This window comes from Battus philenor, unplaced genomic scaffold (genome assembly GCF_028537555.1).
Source record: "Battus philenor isolate CCGP_79_NKW_IND1 unplaced genomic scaffold, ilBatPhil1.0.hap1 SCAF_2, whole genome shotgun sequence".
Classification (NCBI taxonomy): Eukaryota; Metazoa; Arthropoda; class Insecta; order Lepidoptera; family Papilionidae; genus Battus; species Battus philenor.
Window position 1 is genome coordinate 12,162,899 of NW_027181682.1, and position 18,112 is coordinate 12,181,010.

Sequence of the window (18,112 nt, forward strand, 5' to 3'; positions counted from 1 at the left end):
TTATATTTATCAAAAACTCCATGGCAGCATATTATTTTAATAATAGGCTCTTTTTAAATGCTCTAGAATTTTACTATCTAGCAACATTAAAATAAGGATGTACTAACGATTAGAAATGTATCGGTTTAATGTGCATGTTGATGCCTTTACATATTTTTTACTTTTTGTTTTTGTATTCAAATTACATTTACTCAAAAAATTATGAGAATTCTAAATGGTTTAATAATATAAATATTTCAAAATCGAATTTTTATATCAACGGACATCACTAGTCAGAATTTATTTTTATTGCGAATTAATGGCGTAGCCAGGTGAGTGTTCTTGTTTATTTCTTATTTCATTGTGTTCCATGGTTTTCAATTGTTTTGTCCAAATGTTTTTTGTCGAGCAAAGTATTTATCCTCTTCAAAGTCAAAATTTTTTCTGCTAATCTGTTTTAATTACACGAAAAACTAATCTTACGAGTAATGAACACGTATTGGATTTGTTCCGAATTTATTCGCTAGGATCATTGTCATCACTTTCACTTTTCACGCTTTTTGCTCTGCTAGTGGTTTTAGTGTGCATATAGTGTATAAGCGCTGTCGCCATGGATGAGTGAGTTACACATTTTGTTGATAGCTGAGTTCCTGTTCCATTGTTTCGTATGAATAAATTATGACAAGGTTACTTACATCCTCGACCGAATATTACAATATAAAGTAACTCGTGAAGTATTTTTTTAATTATAATTATTTTACAAAATGTTTGTATCGCAGCACCATGTCGACCCTAACGAAAATGACCCGCACGGTTAAAAAGCTGGAGGTGCCAAGACCCCTGAAATCCACGACCAGTTCCGCACATAACCGCAACTCAGTTTTAGATGTGAAAATTAATTCCGGTAAGAATGCTACATACCTTTTATCATATAAAGGCAATTTTCATTTTATATATACAGATTCATAAATATTCCAAACTTTGTTGAAAAGGGTGATTAATACTAGTAAATATTTGTATTTAGGTATGATTACTTGTAAATAAACTTAAAATAAGTAATAATTTATATTTAAGTTACCAGTATTAATAAAATTGATATAAAATAATTCTCAAAACATTGCTTAAACTGTAAAATCATTTAAAGCCAATTAATCGGGATATTTCTAAATATTTTTTTATTTACAAAATAAGGATTAAAAATTATATAAAATAAATAAAATGGAATTTAATTTATAGAATATTTTTAAGCTAATTAAGCTTTCCTTTTTAGATAATTGTGCATAAAATGTTGACTGGTTTGATTGTCAAATTGTCCTATTTGTATTTGGCTATGTACAAACCTAAATATATTCAGGAGTGGTATCATGTTTTCAGTTGATGATCTGATAGTATTGACGGAAGGTGTGGCATACCAGATGATGCAGGGTAACTATGACCGTGCACTCCAGAGCAATGTAGCGACCATGTACTCTAATCTCAAACTCTATGGTGCCCAGCTTGAAGCCTTGTATAAGGAATTTCTTGATAGGTTTGTTTATACTTTTTCCATTATTATATCTTTTTTGTATAAGCTAAATAATGATAGGTAGATTCTTCCACCTTGTAGGCCCAGCGCCAATAGATGATGTTATGTTAATATTTATAGTTTGAAATAATTCTAATTTCTAATGTTAAACTTTTCATTATGTAAAATATTTGCTTTGACATAAGAGTTGAAAAATTTATCATATTACTTTATCAGCATTTTTTCATATTCCTGTCCAATGCTTAATGCTTTAATTTTGAATTCCAGCATATCTTACTTAAATTTTTATAATAATCTGCTCTTTGCCTTTGTTGTAATTTTATGCAAAATGAAGTGATATAGTTATTGCACTCAGATATATATGAAAATTAAAGAATCAATAAATAGTGCAGCCTAAAATGAATGGTCTTTTTGAATTAAAGTAATTTTAGTTATTATAAGAAAAGATGATTTGTAAGAAAAAGTGTTTGTGTGAATTTTTTGCAGGTTCCTGTATAATAGACCTTTTTTTTTAACAATGAAACATTTAAATGTTTTTAATTTGATTATAGGTATTTTGTGGTATTTCGTAATGGTTCTCAAGATGAAAGATTGGACAAGAAAACGAGACTACATCTACTTGAGTTAATTGAATTACGTGCTAAGCATTGGCAAGGATCTGATTACATGAGTCAATATTATAGACACCGTGGCACACATGCAGAGGTAAGTTGATCTTATGTGGTTTGAAGTAAATTAATCTTGGTTAATGAAATTAATATGATTTATTGTTTAGCCACTACTAGTTCCAACAATGGAAGGGTCAGGGATGGGTGGCTCGGTTTCTCCAACGCTGGCTGCGCCCACCGAGCCGCCCACTCTTCTTGGCCCTGGTGAGGTCATTAAGCCATCTGGCAAATTTCCAAAGCCAACTAAAATACCTGGCAAAAACTATTCTAAGGATGAAGTTGTCATTAGAAACGCAGACTCTGGAAAAGGTAGTGCATATATTTCTTAACATAATTTTATTCATATGGTAGTAGTGCTATAATGAATGCATGTGATAATGAATGTCAGTAAATTTAGATACAAACAAGGAATGAATAGAGTCAATTTGCTTATCTACTTAGTTTATTTAAGTAAAGTTGTTTATTCATATTAATGCATGTTGTTAAACTTTTGTTTATTATTAAAATCAATTGTGTAATTAATGATTTTATTTGTTTTTTATGATAAAATTTAAGCAATTTTCTTTTTACTTGGGTATATATATTTATCAGATTAAATTTTAAATGGTGTGTAATGAATAATGAAGAGTTGGAGTTAGTGCTGCAAGTTGAACTTGTGTTGTGGTGTTGCAGTGATGGGTATCAAGGGCAGGCGGGTGCACATGATCGAGGAGATAAGTGACACGATTATATCATTTCAGCGAGGTACGAATGCATAATGCGGAGTGGGCGGTGCTTGCGCATGGTGTGGCGGATTCTGTCTATCTTTGCCTACTACAACTTAATGCTTTTTCTACCTTACATGTTACCATATGTATCACCATAACATTTGTATAGTTTTTAGTGTAAAACACTAATATAAGATTATTCATTATGAAATATTTAATAATCTTGGTTATATTAATGACTATAAGAAAACTGTTGGTTAGTAAACAAGAAGTGATGTTATACACTGCCTATTAATTGCATTTAGCTTTCAGCTTCCACAACATATTAACATAAATTTAATACACATCTTAATCATATTTAATTCCAAATTAGAAATTAGAATGTTTTAATTATTCCAGTGAGTCCTGGTGCCAAAGAAAGGCTTGTACAAATAACGGGTCCCAATGAAGAAAATGTCAAGTGAGTATAGTTTTACATTTGTGTGAAACATTCAAGGTTTTTAGTAAAACTCTTCTTTACCCAAAGTATGTGGTAAAACTTACATAAAATTACAGTACTCGGCGATAAATATTGCAATCGGACGATTGTCTCTTTTTAAAGGTCGATGTGCATTATTTATCGTCAGGTACTGACTTTACTTCAATTTTGGAGAACAAATGAGGCATAAGACTGCATGTATTCATTTCATTTTATAGTACGTCCAACTCTTTCTTTAAACAATTTTGAAATATTTTGGTTCACCAATAATAATAAATACACTGACACGAGTTTTTTCTTCTAACATGAAAAATTATTCCTGGAATTTTTTTCACTCCTAATATTGACAGTGTTTATAAAAACTGAAGTATACAGTAATTAAATTCTATTAGGGAAATACGAGTTTCTCCAAACCCTGTTTTTAGTAATGTGTAGTAATAGGTAACCACCGATGTGTTTTAGCCACGCGAAACATCTAATCGGGGACACCATCCGGCGCAACGCGTCGCCGGTGAGACTGGAGGGTGTGCTGGATGGCGCGCTGGCTGGCTCCCGCGCCTCACTCGACTCCAACGGCTCCGACGACACACCGCGCGCCGCTCAACGCGAGGTTCTTTCTTAACACATCATCATCGTCGGTTATAACCATGCCTTTGTGAGAGTGATTGAACAAAAAAACTGAGTTTAGAACCATAAGTTACTATATTTTAAGTTGAAGAAGCCATTACAAGCGAGCCATTACAATTTAATTTTGTATTTCTTTCAAATTTGGATTTTTAGTCATTCTAATCAGAGGTTCCTAGACTTTTTATAGACCATGATCAAAAATGATCTGGTTTGTAGAGCTATCTATATCTCAACCATATATTCAAAACTCTATAAAAAATCAGCTTTTTCGTCTAATCTCGACACGTAGTGAATATAGATAATGCAAATTATCATATTATTACTTGCAATAAGTAACAAGGGCTGGAGTTCTTAAAATACTTTTCATTGGCGTTTGAAGTCATGCCAACATTTTAGTTCTTCACTATCAAAAGTAGATAAATTTTTATGGTACCCTGTTTACGAATTATGAAACCCCATTTTTTTCACGCCAATGCGCACTTGGAGTCTCACATGGGCCACTGGGACCACTTTCGAACTAGGGAATGAATGACAATCACTATAGATGACCCAAAGTTAGAAATAAGGTTAATAAATAAATAACCACCAGTACAGAGCAGTGGTAAACTAATGGCGGTTAAGCACTGCGGGTAATGATTGTCACTTTCTATGTGTGTACAAGAGATAAACATAGTCTGTTTTATGCATGTTCCCATTGCTCAATGCAAAAAAATCAGTCTGCATAGCATTTATGGTTAGATGATGGTTATGGTATGAACAATACAATAAAGTAATGAGTAGATACAGTACATGGTGATATATAGTCATTAAGAAACTACTGTGATGAATTTTTGTGTAGTGGTGATGCAAGAGGTATAGCAGCAATTATAGCTGCTGAAGGATTTAGGCCTGTCTAGGGGAAACATCCGTTCATTTCTGGTATTGGGTACCAAAGGAGCACTATTGTAACTGGGTCGGTGAAAATAAATGCCAAAACTTTGCAATGAGTATTCCCAACACCCTTTGGCTAAATGGATGGGGAACAAACAATGGGGCCGATACTTCTACAGTATCCATAGAACACAAGTTAAGTCTCATGTTATTACAATTCAATTAACTTTTGAGAATTTAGTGTAAATTAAAAAGAATAGCATGTTGTGAATAACAATTGTCTTTAAGCTATTGTTGTTTAGAAATAATAGAATATTCATGACGAAACATTTATATCCTTGATATTTTGATTCACTTATTAGGTACAAGATAGGCACAATGTAAAATAATATATATGTATATATGTTTGCTTTTCATTTCAGAAGTCGCCCCACAACAATACACGTGCTCTTCTCCATAGTTTCTCCACGAATGACGCTGCACTTGGAGAGTATAAGCACACTGTGACTTTTGGCCAACATTCCATTAAGATCACGGGAAATAATTTGGATCTCGTTAAAGTATGATTTTGAACATTTTAATTACTTTATTAACTATATTATGTATTTATTTATTTACTTTTCTACAATTGTGTAATGGCAGACTATGCTTTGTAGCCATTGTCTATCAGCCTACCCAAGTTAGTGGAGATGGAGATATAATTAGTAAGAAGGTATGAAAATGTTATAGAATAATTAATTATAGCAACATATGCTATAGGATATAAATATACATAAATCAGAAATAGATCTGCAGAATAACACAGGTCACATGTAGTTTGAAAAATTGCTCATCTGAATAGGCAGTCGGCGTGGGTAGCAGCACATCGCTATTGCAACCAATGGCCTTGGGGCCGGAAGATTCTCGAGTGGCGACCCCGAGCCGGTAGACTCGGCGTGGGTAAGCCGCCCACCAACACCCACTGACTGACGACATGGGAAGTCACTGGATGCGAGCAGCGCAAGACTTGTCATCATGGCGATATTTGGGAAAGGCCTATGCGTGGGTGGGCGCAGCAGAAGTGGGCGTCTATCGGCTGATATGATGATGTACATAATAAAAACTATACTAAAAAAGAAGGATATACATATTCTATATAATACGTTATTAGGGAGAGCGTGTTATTTGTGATGTTTGATCGGCAGACCGCGAAGCTAGTCCTAGACGAATACTTTGAGAGTGCCGGCGCGTTAGAGGCGTTGGGTGCGGGGTCGGGCGACTTCTTCACATTGTCGCAGCGGCCCGGCGCGGCGCTCTTGCTGCGCGACGACGCGCTCAATGGCGACGATGACGTGTTCGCGCCCACACACGCCGCCGACGATGGCCAAGGTAATGCACAAGCGCTTTCGCAAGCCGCCGCCTGTGTACAAGGAAACTACATGTACAGGGTGCGAGCATCGATATTTTAAGAAGTCTCAGGCCTGGTCTCCCTAGCACCCATAGAAACTGCAAATGCCACTTAGGCAGCAGTGTGAACGCCTTGACAAAACACAAACATTTTATACATTACCGTTTTTTTAATTTTATGAGTAGAATGCTGTGTCTATCCAGTAATTCTTAAATTAACATTAGGAACAAAACATTCAATTGCTTTATAAACACATTATCGACGGTGAGTTACTATATTAGTTAAAAATTCTGATCTAAAACCTTTAAGACACTGCAAGTTTGCTCATACACTTTACTCTGAATTGTTTTGAAAATCAATGTTCGTTCACCTTTAGTAGTGAAATCAACTAACTGTTATTCAATCTGATATAGTTTGCATCCTGATATAATCGCACGAATATAGAAAATACAACAAACTAATTAATTACTATAGTCAATGGCATGTTGGCTTGAAGATGGAAAATGGGTGTGTGCTGTTTTACAATTGATGGTTTCTTTTATTTCTCAAACAGTAGAGACTGACTGAAGCATGTAGCTTAATATTATTTGGATATCATAGTTTATTGTTATATGTATAGAAAAATCATTATATTGCCACAGTTAAAAATACAAAATTGTTGCCACTATTTATTTGTTGGTTACTATATATTTGTTTCATGTATTATATTTGTATTAATATTTTTAAATCTCATTGACATCTCGATACACGGCTGAGGCTGGGTGTTTTCCAAATTTTTATAAATATTTTCATGATTTAATAACCATTTATCAATTAATCTCAATCACCCGCCTGTTAACTTAAGTGATCCAATTTCTATTTAGTTATAAGTAACTGCCATGGTCTCTTGTAAGAGTCTAAGTAACTCTTGGTCCAAGAGAATGGCTTGTCTACGTATTTATTGTCTTATTTTATTTTTAAAAATTCAATACGTGCAAAATCAAAATGTACTGTAATGTTAACCACAGATAGCACTTAAGTTTTTTGTTTTCGTAACTTAATTTTCGAACCTAGGAGCGGGCGCGCTGAAGTAAAATTTACGACTATATTGTTATATGGGGACCTGCTTTTATTGAACTTTCAAATGAATAATTTATTTATATTTTATTCTAAGAAAACATGTGTACAGGGTCTACTTGCAGTTTGGTTGCGTATTTTATATTTAATTGTCCATTTTAGTGACTATTGATCCTTTTGAAAACATCCATAAAGTGCTCTATTTTACGGCGTAAATAATATGTGGTAAATGCAATGATTCATATTCATCATTGGATAATACCAACAATTGACATTACTTTAAGGTATCATTCATTTTATATGAATAAAAATAGAGCTTTGAAATATTTTTTATGAATAAATTTTATATATAACAATAATTATTAACATTAATAATAATTTATGCAAATAATGTGTCCGCCAGTGAAACATCAACAGACAATTTTAATTGATAAGTTTGCTGTAATAAAAAATGACGCGCGCTCGCTTCCTGTATTACATTCTTGAACGCTTCTACCGGAAGGTTAATCCAGCAGGCTTAAGGTAGTTAGTTATAAATAGAGATTGGGTCGCAATAAACGGCCGCGGTATCGTTTGGTGGCGTGACGTTACGTGGCGCGAAGAGTTGACGCGACGTGATACGTGACGCGCGCGATACGTTGTGTGCAGCGGCGGGGGCCGGGGAGGGCGAGTCGGCGCCACGCCGCCCGCGCTTCTCTCGCGCCACGAGCACCGACAAGAACCAAGGTAAGGAGGCTCGTTAAACAACTCGTCATCGCTGTTTATTAATTTCACGTTCCTTTTATATACTGTCACTCTTCTAAGGCCAATAAACAAAACTCGTATTCGGACTCCATTAAGTATTATATAGTATATATATCATATTATATACATATATAGTACTTTAGTATCATCACTTAAATTAACAATTCTAACATATTGTCATTTATGATTATATATTTATACTTATAACCTTGGGTCCGTTATCCACGGCGTTATTTACATTAGCAATGGGGATGTCTGCACGCCTGAGTCTTCCAGCGTGGACAATGGACCCAATTCATGTAAAACCAGCATGCAAAAGTCAGTCATTAATAGTGTTGTGTGTGAATTGGCATGTAAGTGACTGTTAGATAAGGGGAAACTGCACAGATTGCTTTGTCGTTTTGATTACAGTTTGCAGTTCTCGCAAAAAGATTCATTGATTGATTAATACAACATTAGCAACAACAAAAAGGAGGCCTTGCGTCGCGGAGCATGTATACTTAGTCAAATTGTTTTAATTTTAACTATTAGAAGGGTTATTTAGGCCTGAATGCCCGATGTTATTTTTCTAATAGAAAAATGGGTGCACAGTTTATGTTTAGCTTTAAATTTATGTCATGGGTGGGAATATTAAAAGGAAGAAACTTGCAACAGATAAAACAATCTTGTAAAGTTCTGCAGCCAGTGTTATTTCTATTATGATTATTAAATATTTTTGATTCATTAATATTGTTCAATTATTTTAAAAACTTGTTGCTAAAATTTTTAATATCACTGCTTCTGCTGATGATTTTGCTGTTAGATCGGAGAGCCTTTACAGCTTCATCGGGACAATTCACAGAACAGACAAGTCGGTAAACTACATTTTTAATGAAAGAGCAGTAAAGACTTCAAATTCGTTAATAGACCGATATTCCAATCTCTTTTTAGATTCCTAGACCCCAATTTTAAAGATACTTAGAACTTAATCTCTATAGATACCTAGACCCCAATCTACTTGTAGAGAATTCAAGGCTCCAATCACTTAGTAGATACATATACGCTCATCTCTTTTTTGTTGCGTACATTTTGTAAGCTGTTAGGCAGCTGTCGGCTGGAACCGTTAGGGCGCGTACAGTATCGCATGTCGCAGGTGCGGCGGGTGCGCGGCAGACGTACACGTACGAGACGCTGGTGCAGTACGCGGACTCGCCGCTCAGCAAGCTGCCGCCCGCAGGGCTGGCCGCCTTTCCGCCGGAGCTGGCGCGCAAGGTAACTCCGCGCCGCGAGCCACGGCCTCCGCACGCACCGCACGCCCCGCACGCACCCCATGCCCCGCTTGCGCCCGTCTCGCAGCGCTTGCTCGCACCCTTCCGCGTTTGGCCCCCACTACACCACCCGAATTACCTCGCCGCGCTGCTCTGCCGTAACTTCTACTGACATTGTACTAACTGTTTTTCAGCCAACGTGTCCTAGCCTTCAACATTTCTTACTATTTCCTATTCGTATGGTAGAAAACGTCTAGATTTACCAATACGTTAGGAGTCCCCTTTGCATCGTCGTGATAGTGCTAACAACGCAGTTGCATGTTGTGCGGCACGCTAATTAATTCCGGATCTTTGCCGAAACCTTTCCTTCCCCGGCAGCACGGCGAGGCGCCGGCGGGCGGCCGGAGTGCCGCTGAGCAACTGTAAAGCACCGCTGCGATCCATCTCCGCCCGCTTCCTATCGTCGACCACGCGGCTTTGCTTTCGTCACGTGCTCGTTCGATAATTGCCAAACATTTGCAGACTCGAATGTGTGTTATTCAATCGTTAAATTTGTTTTTAACATAGTTTTCTGGTACAAATACAAATTAATATTTTTTTACGCCGAATTTCAGTAAAGTGCATTCGATTCTGCTGCACTATGCTTTTTTGCTTCAGCATTACGTATTTACTAAACAAATAAAAGCTTTAATAATAATATTTTTAAAACTCGCTGTGATGTGCATTCTAACAGTATTAAATTCAATGATGAAATTGGTAATAGCGAATCCCCAGGGCTCTCTATTCCTAGGGAATTTACAATCTAAGCTTTTTCCTACACTAAGGGTACCTTATCACATTAGTATAAGAGTGACGTTATTTGTTTATGATAAGACTGAACGATTAATTTTAGAACGACTGCGTGCACGACGAGCCCGCGGGGTATTATGGCGTGAAGACTTAGTATTTGATATTTTCGTGACCGCTATTCGATAAGACTGATAAATTTGGCCAGTGTATAATTATATACTAATGTTTACCCTGGAAATTTTTTCGTTATTATATGTTATTGTTAAGTCGTTTACGTATGATGTTTTGAATTTATTTATATTTTGGAGAGTTCCTACAAATTGTTCTCGTTTGTTCACGCTGCTCGGACAGAACGGTTACTCGCGGGAGGTTCGCTACAGGTAGAGCTTACTGTACTCGACGGATTGTAACTATGTTAATGCATTGTAATTAGCGAGGTGATGTTTTATTGTTGTTTTACTTGAATTGTTAAATTCTATAGTGTTATTTGGTCATTGTCAATTGATTTTTCTTTTTCAATAAAAAGTTTAAATTATGCGTTTTTTTGCTTGTTCTGTTGCTTACCTACTAACATCTATTATCTATCTACTAGGTGTTCGTTACGTTTCACGTTCGATGCCTGTAGTGTAGTAACTGATGCCTTTCTATGGTACTGTGTGCCGTGGCTTTTGCATGTGACTTGGGAGTTGTTGTTAATATATGTAAATGTAAATACTTAGGGGAACAGCTAAAAGGTAAATATAGATAAAATAACGGTTGTGGTGAATGCATAAAATTAAGATACCAATTGTTCGCATACATAACCACCAACATCAACGCCTCAGTGCCAACACTGATAATAAAACAGTACAGTAAGGCATTGTTGAGATCGCAGGAAGTCGCTGGATGCGGGCAGTGCGGAACAGATCATCGTAGCGATCTCTGAGGGGCTTTCATGTTGCAGTGGGCGTCTAACTGCTGACAGATGATGAACATATAAGTGGACCTTCTTTAAAATATTATTGTTATTCCGTTGATTTTAAATTTTCGTGTCAATAATTACAATAAACCCATAATGCTATATATAATGTTACTAGGAAGTTCAAATGATCACTAAAGGATTTAATTAAAAATACACTGAGTTTAAGTCGCTGTGGTGCCTTTATAAGTTTGGTGCGATTAAAGAAGTGCCTAGATATTTGAGTTGGGCGCAGAAGTTGCCTGTCGCATTCCAACGGAAAAAATGGGATCACTTTATATTAGTAAATACTGACCCAATGTTGCTATTAAATCTAAAAAAATGAAATTTTTAACGCGTGTGCTGTCGCAAAGTTCAAAACGAACTGCCGCACTCGCGATGTTCATAACGAACTGTCAAATGTGCAGTATCAGTAGTCATTTTCTAGTTTTCCTAGTTCAATGCATTTTTTATTGTTTACAATTCTTAGAAGTATTAAGAAACTTGTAAAAAATGTTGAATGAAATCGGTAAAGTCGGTCTTGAGTTAAGGCGAAGAAATAAGGATTCCTTGCATAAAAATAACTATGGTATATATGTTAATGTTGCCGCTATTTAACGACGGACTCTAATTAAGGTAACGTACGAAAATGTTTTCAGTATAATTGTTTTTTTGTCATGGCGCCTATAAACCTTCCACTTAACGGAAGGTTGTACAATTTGTTCCATTTTATGACCCAAACAGATGACTGAGGGCAAAATATTTAGATTGTGGTGGAAGTTCTATTGGTACGGTTTATTGCTTTCGAATAGATTACTTTTCATTCATACGCCGGCTTTATTTTTTACAACTTGCTTTCTCTCTCTAATACTCTAGTTATCGATGATGAAAAATTGAACTAAATCTAGAAACTTAACAATAACTTAATCTGGAAGCAAACTTCTTACAAAGTATATATTTACGAATACACGTTGGGCTTGTACACCTAGAGTGCTTTAGTAAATAGAAGTTTTGAATGGTAATTTAGTAATTCTAAAGACTGATTTCGACAGAGTTGCTTGGAGTTCGACAGCGCCAGTTACTTGAAGAAGGTGCGCGCTGCTGTCGCCACCACCGTCGCCGCTCTGGACGCGCCCGATTCGCCTGAACCTGAGTAAACGCGCACGCGCGCCTCACGCCTCGCCCGCCCACAGTCACCAACGCATTTTCAGCTAAGGGCGATTGTCATCTCTTTAAATATCCTGTTTAATATTTCTCTACAAACCAGATCACTACTTTACAAACTTAACGAGTAAATGTAGCAAATAGTTAATCTGTAGTCACAAGAAATTTTTTGCTATAATGCAAGAAGTAAACGTTTTTAACTTTCACTAAAAATTAAAGTTTTTCTAAAAAAGTCATCATCAAAGAATAATGAAATAGGTAACAAAGACAGTAGATAATCGTCTGTTGCTCTGATATTTTGTTAAATTTGCACGAGCACACATACACCTTAATTTTCGCACGCGAATTTCCGGGCGAGATACTAAATTATTTTCACTATTAAAATATACCTTGATCTAACGCGCAGCAATCATATCAGTCATTACTATAGTAGCAGAGAAGGTGATAATTTTTAGTTAGGTCGCACTTTATGCTTTTAATATTTTTTTTCTGTGTAGAAAAATATTATCTGTGACTTGTATAAACAGTATGTTTTGGCAGCCTTCCATATTTTGGATTCTTTTTGCTATACTAATGTAGCGGACTTATTTTACTAAAAGTATTAGCTTACCAAATTTATTTAATTTTTTTTTATTGTTGGTATATTATACTCTGTTTAGCTAAATATTATTAATATATTTAAATTTTGTATGCGAATCTTTGATAATTGTGATAGTTATATGCGTCCATTTACAGCGTATAGATTTATTAGTAAACACTCCGCGTTGGAAAATTTTGACTAGGTAACAGTTTGCAAGAAATGTGTTTGTAAAACGAAGCCTTAATATTTCTCTGTTGTATTATTAGAACAAATATCTTACAAATACCTTTACTGTTGTGTAACTTTCATATACACGTGACTAGACGCCTTTGATGTAAATATTGACAATTAACAAACGTCATTGAGAGATTCCATTTAATATAAGACGAATGCATGCATTTCTCTGTGTGATTGTGTACTCATATATATATTGGTTTATAGAGTCTAGTCCTGCCTCGTAGGGGTCGATTCTCACTACTCTGTAAGCTTTTATATTTCACGGGAAGCCTAGCAATCAACGTTGTTTTAACTGCGTATAATTATATGATTAAATCTATATTATATAAATAATGTTTTAAACATTTATTTATGAAACCGCAATCTATTTGCTGTGTATTAAACCAAATAAATTTGTTAGAAGCTCGAATTAACATATATGAGATATATAATACATCATATAACACCGTCAGGCTTCCTACATCTATTTTACTAAGTTATATTAAATATTTATTATAAAGAGGACTTTATGAAGACTGTTCATATTCACAATGATAAGGATTGTGAAAAAATTTATTGAACATTTAAATAATTCTAAGGGAACTGAACCATCAATAAACGTTGTCTTTCCTACTTGTTCAAATATTAAAATGTTCTTCTGTAAAGTAGCATTTTTAAAGTGAACGGCACGTAGTAAATGTAGTATCTCAAATAATCATTTAATTATTAAAGAATTTAAATTTTGGCACGGTGCTCTATGGTAAAACATTTTTTTTTCTTTATTTGAAATTTTAATTAGAGGTTTATTTTCTTTTGTTTTCTCAAATATTGGATTATATTGTGGAAATTTATAATATACTAAATTTTTTAATAAATCTATGTGTTTTATTTTCATCTTTTCAGTTTTAGGACGTTCACTGCTAGATATAAGCCTATTACCATAAATTTCCAATAGGACCGGCTAGAAGCAGCCTGCATTTAATATTTTCCAATGACTGCCTAGTCGTCTGTTACCTTGGGGGTGGTCGGTCTGTGGTCGCACTCCAGAGCCTTAGGGCCCAAGCGGTCGTCAATTCTGCGCGCTATGTCTCCTGTCCACTGCTACAACTGTTTCTTTTTCACAGATGGCCATTGTTGCCTTATTGACATTTACAGTTATCGCAGTTTGAAAATGGCAAAGCGCAGATGGCATTTAGCTTAAATCAAAGCCATGCTCGTGCCGCTACATCTAATCTTATTATCGAACTAAGAGACCTGCGAGCTCCTATATTGCTTGAAAGAACGATCCATGAAGTGGCATTATAACGCAAAGGCTCCAGGGCACACTTGTCTTTAGTATTCTGATTCAAGGACGCCCAAGAGGACCGTATCTCGGTGAAATGTTAGCCAAGCAGTTATTATAAAACTAAGGATCTACTGTTTTATTTTCCTGTTCTGTGAGCTATATACCTTTAGTAATAGTAATAATTTTTATTTCTTTTACGTCTGAAATTCCAATAAAACCAATTTATTAAAAGAACACTACACAAGGCACGGTTATTGTGTGTACAATGTTAGTAAGAACTTTTACCAAAAACAGGAGAATAATAATAACTGCTGCTGCTTTGTAAACGCATCTAATGGCGACAGTACACAACAGGTGGCAACGTTAAGAGAATCAGAGAATTAATAGAGATTTGCGTGTATATGAGTTTTCATATACAAGAGTTCTTGTTTCACAAATTTAATTAAAAAACAGTTTTAGCTTTAGGGATATATTCACAATAATGCATTAAATATACAATTACATAGACAAATATGGCTAATCAAGATTCATAATAAAATACTTATGTACAATTTATGTGTAAATGCATTTGACATAAAATCAGGAAATAGTGCTACCAAAATTGCTGTACCGCGCCTTAGAAAAATGCAGCGAGGGGGACGAGGTAAAAACCAGTCTTCCATTGCCACTGCGCTGTTTAGATAGTACTATAATACGTAAATTAGTCTCGATATTATTCATTTGTACACGTAAACACAGATTTATATACATTCATCAAACAAAGAAAACGGAACAACCGAATGTTTTTTGCTATGAATTAAAGGATCGAATGGTAATATATCCGTAAGGTACTTAATTATCGTCTAACAGCTTACACGATATTTGCTTATCTAATCTGACAACAGATGTGTCATGATAGATTATTAAAATTACAAATACTGTAAAAAAATGTTTTTGCATAAAACAATATAATTAATTTACATTGGTGGGTAACGAAAATTTTTTCGCACGTTATACATGTGTACATTACTCTTGTAAATAATCATTAGTATTGTAATTAATATTGTGAATATAAATATTTAAGATAAGATTGTATTGAATTTTAATGGAACTTTATTTTTTGGACATGTTATTTGCCAATTGATTATAATTTTATATACCGTTGTACCGCTAACCTAAAGCGCGGTACATAAGTTTAGGTCGGACTACATTAATTACATTTTATGCGCTGTTGTTTGAAGTATAAATAAATATGATAAACATAAAATAAAAACAATAAATAATATTTGACATTAATAAATTATAATTAACTTTTGACAAGTTTGTCCCTCTATTGTAATTAAATATAACGTAAATGTCATTTTTGCTTACTACTATAACAAACGTAACTCAGAACACAAGGGCGATAAATTAGGAATGTAATTTTCCCTAATATCCAATAAATATTTATGAAGTTATGAAAATCATTACACCTTAAATTAAAATATAAAAGTATACATTTTTCTATTTACTCATTAAATATATGAACTTTAATTACTTTGCATTTTTCAGTTAATTTGTTAAGCGTTAATTACATCTAATAGGCAAGGCTGTGTAATAACTTTAATGTATGATGGCTAAAAGTTCAGGAATAAATGTTGCAGAACTAACACAAATATTGTAAAATAATGTCACCAAAATCACAGATCTAATATTGGGATATATGTTTTAGTTGCTTGGCTTATTATGGAAAGCATTTTTGACTCGAAAAGAGATGAAAGTGGGCGAGAAGACATGCATCCTTGTAGACTCTTTTCGTAATTTATTTTCTTTTGGTAATTTAAATTTCTTTGACTAAGTGAAGACGCCTTAATATTTAAGCATAAAAATAACTGTAGATGTATTGTTTTGAATACCTTATATGTAATGGTCGCTTAGCAAATACAAAATAGCGTTGATGCAATGAATTTAAATGCGATCATTAAACTGTTCATTAGTTCTTGTATTGTTAATAAAAAAAATAATTAGCTGCCGCAGTATAAATACCAGCGCAATGCCATCACTTAATTGTAGGTGTCAAGGACTTATTTACAAAGCGACATAAGGATTTAAATTGTAAATTATCTATATATTTCCACATATGTACTGGCTCATCATAATATCTCAGGAATCATAAAATTTTAAGACATGAAATTTTATTGGAATATTGCCTTGAACAATTAGAGGTCAGCTATGAACGGATATAACCTTATTTTAGACGGTTAAGACGAAAAAGGAGTCACCAAGTTGCAGGTCACAGTTCTGTTTTTGTCTAAGTATAGTTTTTCGTCGATTACAGTTTTATTGAGTGTATTGTCTATCTTGTACTTTATTTTTAAACAACAATTAGCCACCACCTTGCATTGCTATGAAAGGTTATGAATCCAGCTCGCTTACACTGCGCTACTCTGCTATAACTGATGGGCGTTTATTAAAAATCTTGTTTTCAAGTTATAGCTCCTATGCTCTCCCGCATCCAGCGACTTCTCACAATCCTAACAAATATCGTCATATCGCGACTCGAGAACCTTTCCGCCCTAACGGCCATCCATTGCACGAGCTATGTACCCCGTTCATTACCACGTTAGACGAGTAATTCCACAAACTACGTACGTTAGTATAACACCTTAGTTTTGTGAATCCCCTTGTTGACTCGCAGCGAAACTCGAAACATAGCACTCTCCATTACACTTTGCGTGTCCTTGTGCCTTCTTATGAGGACCATCGTAAGCATTTTTTACTTAACAAAGGTATAAAACTTGACCAGAATATTTTTTTGACATGTTTAAAATTACTAATTGATAAATTTCATAAAATGACCTAGAAAACAGCGCGGGCCACGCGAAGCGAGCGTGGATAGTTAATTACATATATAACGTTTATGTTACTTAAATTTACGAATTTCCGATATTTGAAATATGAACAATATAATTTTAATAATTTTTGTATTTGGAACAGATTGTGTTCCACTATAACTTTTTTTTAGTGATTTATTCATTTTTATATTATATTTTCAGCTAATAACTAATTACATTTAGTTTTATAATTGCATAATTGTTATTTTATTATCATAACGGGTAAATTAACGCATTAAAGTCGAATACAACGTTGTTCATAGTATAAACGTTCACAACAGGTTTGTTTTAATACTGAACTAAGCTAAATTTATATATTCTTGGCTACATACTATCCTACTAGACGCTATAGTCGACCAGGAGATATCGCTACTTCTTGTTTGAGGCTATCAATTAATATAAGAGTATTAGAAACGGTTCAACTATTTTCTTATACTAACTTATTATTTAGATTCTTTCCGAGAGTTTATCTGTAATATTAGCGGCTCTAGACCTTGCGTGCTGCATGATATCCTCAGCCAGGTCCTCGACAGTGGTGTATCGACACTTCTGGAAACTGAACAAGTCAGTAATATAACCGACTACTTCGTTCTGGAAAGCATCGCAGACATCCCGAAGACGCTCTCTAGGTCCTAAGAAGCCCCAAACCAAGACTGGAAGCAGGTGCTCGGAGATTGAGTAGAAATGTGCCATGAACCCGTCCGGGTACTGCAGGTAGCGCCGTTTCGCTTTGATAACTGACCACACCGCTGTCGTCAGAGCCTGAAATAAACTTTCTATATGAATGAACCGAAAAAAAAAATTATACATTTACAAAGGCTGACCTGTAATTTTCACCTTTATTTATTTTTTTAAGTAGGCATGCTTTTAAGTAAGAACAAACTTGGAGTGACCGACCTAAATAATATACGTTAAATTTTGAAATGTAAACTAATTTAAAAATGTCAATAAATAGCAGTATTAAATATTTAAAGTATTTGTGAAATATTGACTCATACATA

At 34.6% G+C, this 18,112-nt stretch overlaps 2 protein-coding genes across 13 annotated transcripts in view; one reads left to right on the forward strand and one right to left on the reverse strand.

Annotated features, from left to right (window-relative positions):
• The first annotated feature begins 287 nt into the window (after positions 1 to 287).
• mxt (Eukaryotic translation initiation factor mextil) lies at positions 288 to 12,739 on the forward strand. Of its 12 annotated transcripts, none has more exons than XM_068765549.1 (13): positions 288 to 311; positions 759 to 883; positions 1,354 to 1,507; positions 2,056 to 2,209; positions 2,280 to 2,481; positions 2,845 to 2,916; positions 3,279 to 3,339; positions 3,820 to 3,967; positions 5,277 to 5,414; positions 6,039 to 6,222; positions 7,946 to 8,023; positions 9,174 to 9,292; positions 12,067 to 12,739. In XM_068765549.1, the coding sequence occupies exons 2-13, from the start codon at positions 763 to 765 to the stop codon at positions 12,169 to 12,171; spliced, it is 1,536 nt and encodes a 511-aa protein (XP_068621650.1). In that variant the 5' UTR covers positions 288 to 311; positions 759 to 762; the 3' UTR covers positions 12,172 to 12,739. The 12 variants fall into 12 exon arrangements, with proteins under 12 accessions (XP_068621650.1, XP_068621652.1, XP_068621648.1 ...); XM_068765551.1 differs by lacking the exons at positions 288 to 311; positions 12,067 to 12,739 and adding exons at positions 361 to 597; positions 10,181 to 10,649 and having other exon boundaries at positions 9,194 to 9,292; XM_068765547.1 differs by lacking the exon at positions 288 to 311 and adding an exon at positions 362 to 597.
• Positions 12,740 to 17,339: 4,600 nt separating this feature from the next.
• The window catches only part of Miga (mitoguardin), a 53,881-nt gene continuing 53,108 nt past the window's right edge, over positions 17,340 to 18,112 (reverse strand). The window contains exon 10 of the mRNA XM_068765338.1: positions 17,340 to 17,873. Coding sequence (XP_068621439.1) covers positions 17,559 to 17,873 — 315 coding nt within the window. The 3' untranslated portion in view covers positions 17,340 to 17,558. The remainder of the gene's footprint in view (positions 17,874 to 18,112) is intronic.